The following is a 2,563-nucleotide window of genomic DNA, read 5'->3' on the forward strand; positions in this document are numbered from 1 at the left end:
TGTCCCTGACACTGTCCCCATGTCCCTGACCGTGTCCCCATGTCCCTTGTCCCCAGTACTACTACTCGGTGCGGCTGTTTGCGGGGCAGGAGCCGGGCAGTGCCTGGGTGGGCTGGGTCACCTGTCCCTGTCCCCATGTCCCCTGTCCCTGTGGCTGTCCCCATGTCCCTGACCGTGTCCCTTGTCCCCAGTACTACTACTCGGTGCGGCTGTTTGCGGGGCAGGAGCCGGGCAGTGCCTGGGTGGGCTGGGTCACCTGTCCCTGTCCCCATGTCCCCTGTCCCTGTGGCTGTCCCCATGTCCCTGACCGTGTCCCTTGTCCCCAGTACTACTACTCGGTGCGGCTGTTTGCGGGGCAGGAGCCGGGCAGTGCCTGGGTGGGCTGGGTCACCTGTCCCTGTCCCCATGTTCCCTGTCCCTGTGTCCCCGTGTCCCCGTGTCCCCTGTCCCTGTGGCTGTCCCTGATGCTGTCCCTGTGTCCCTGACGCTGTCCCTGTGTCCCTGACGCTGTCCCTTGTCCCCAGTACTACTACTCGGTGCGGCTGTTTGCGGGGCAGGAGCCGGGCAGTGCCTGGGTGGGCTGGGTCACCCCCCACTTCCACCAGCACGACCCCGACTTCGAGCTGAGCCGCGTGCGCAGCGTCACCGTCACCATGGGCGACGACCGCGGCAACGTGCACGACAGGTACCCCTCAGGGGGCACCCCAAAGGGACCCCAAAGAGACCCCAAAGAGACCTCAGAAGGGATCCCAAAGGGACCCCAAAAGGGACCCTAAAGAGACCCCAAAAGGGACCCCAAAGAGACCTCAAAAGGGACCCCTAAATGGGATCCCTAAATGGGACCCCTAATGGAATTCCAAAGGGACCCACTGCAAAGGGAACCCTGCACAGGACCCCAGAGGTACCCCAAAGGGACCCCAAAGAGACCCCAAAAGGGATCCCAAAGGGACCCCAAAAGGGACCCCAGAGAGACTCCAAAAGGGACCCCTAAATGGGATCCCTAAATAGGACCCCTAATGGGACCCCAAAAGGGACCCCAAACAGGACCCTAACAGGACCCCAAATGGGACCCTAAATTGGACGCCCAAATGGGACCCCAAAGAGATCCCAAAATGTTTTGGGGGTCTCACCCCCTTTTTCCCCCCCAGCATCAAGTGCAGCAACTGCCCCATGGTCTGGGGGGTATTTTGGGGGGCTTTGGGGTCTCACCCCCTTTTTCCCCCCCAACATCAAGCGCAGCAACTGCCCCATGGTCTGGGGGGTATTTTGGGGGGGTTTGGGGGTCTCACCCCCTTTTTTGCCCCCAGCATCAAGCGCAGCAACTGCTACATGGTGTGGGGGGGGGAGTTTGCGACCCCCACGCAGCAGGCCCGGGTGTCCCACACTGACCTGGTCATCGGCTGCCTGGTGGACCTGGCCACGGGGCTCATGACCTTCACAGCCAACGGCAAAGAGATCAACACCTTCTTCCAGGTGAGCTGGGACCCCTCCCCTGACCCCGCCCAGCCGGGGTCTGGGGGTCCCAGCCCACCCCGGGGGTCTCACGGCAGCGCTGTCCCCGCAGGTGGAGCCCAACACCAAACTGTTCCCGGCGGTGTTCGTGCAGCCCACCACCCAAAACGTGCTCCAGTTCGAGCTGGGCAAGCTCAAGGTGAGGACTGGGACCCCCACCAGGTGGGTGGTGGGGTATGAGACCCCCCAAAATCCCCAGGTCAGCATGAACACAACCACCACAGTATGAGACCCCTGAGACTCCCCCCAAAGCCCTGAGGTCATCATGAACACCAGCACATACAGAACCCCTGAGAGCCCCCCCCAAAACCCAAATCCCCAGGCTATGATGACCACCACATACAGAACCCCTGAGAGCCCCCAAAACCCCCTGAGACCACCCCTGCACCCCAAAACCACCCAAATCCCCAGGTCATCATGAACACCAGCACATACAGAACCCCTGAGAGCCCCCCCCAAAACCCAAATCCCCAGGCTATGATGACCACCACATACAGAACCCCTGAGAGCCCCCAAAACACTCCAAGACCCCCCAAATTCCCAGATCATCATGAACACCACCACATACAGAACCCCTGAGACCCCCCAAAACCCAAATCTCCCCAAACCCCGAGGTCGTCACGGGGTGTGGGCAGGGACTGGGCGACAACTGGGAGCACTGGTGAGGTGATGAGGGCGCTGTGAGGCACAAGGAGGGCTCGGGGCAGACCTTCGGGGTCTGCAGGGCGCCCCACGAGGAGCTCGGTGCCGGGGGTCCCCCTGACGCCCCCGTGTCCCCCCCAGAACATCATGCCCATCTCGGCGGCCATGTTCAGCAGCGAGCGGCAGAACCCGGCGCCGCAGTGCCCGCCGCGGCTGGTGATCCAGCAGCTGACCCCGGTCACCTGGAGCCGCATGCCCACCGAGTACCTGGCCGTGGAGAGCGCCCGGCTGGGCGAGCGCCAGGGCTGGGCTGTGGAGTGCTCCGAGCCCCTGCAGATGATGGCCCTGCACATCCCCGAGGAGGACAGGTGGGGACACCCGGGGACACCCTCAGGGAGACCCCCAGGGA

At 63.2% G+C, this 2,563-nt stretch overlaps 1 protein-coding gene across 1 annotated transcript in view; it reads left to right on the forward strand.

The window, feature by feature from the left end:
* LOC120512482 (ryanodine receptor 1-like) overlaps positions 1-2,522 on the forward strand; it is a gene marked incomplete at its 3' end in the record, with an annotated part of 7,521 nt that extends 4,999 nt beyond the window's left edge. Inside the window, exons 5-11 of the mRNA XM_039730837.1 lie at positions 57-107; positions 192-242; positions 327-377; positions 525-685; positions 1,308-1,473; positions 1,565-1,651; positions 2,296-2,522. Coding sequence (XP_039586771.1) covers positions 57-107; positions 192-242; positions 327-377; positions 525-685; positions 1,308-1,473; positions 1,565-1,651; positions 2,296-2,522 — 794 coding nt within the window. The remainder of the gene's footprint in view (positions 1-56; positions 108-191; positions 243-326; positions 378-524; positions 686-1,307; positions 1,474-1,564; positions 1,652-2,295) is intronic.
* Positions 2,523-2,563: the final 41 nt, after the last annotated feature.

The sequence above is a fragment of the Passer montanus genome, unplaced genomic scaffold (assembly GCF_014805655.1).
Source record: "Passer montanus isolate IOZ18808 unplaced genomic scaffold, ASM1480565v1 scaffold732, whole genome shotgun sequence".
NCBI lineage: Eukaryota > Metazoa > Chordata > Aves > Passeriformes > Passeridae > Passer > Passer montanus.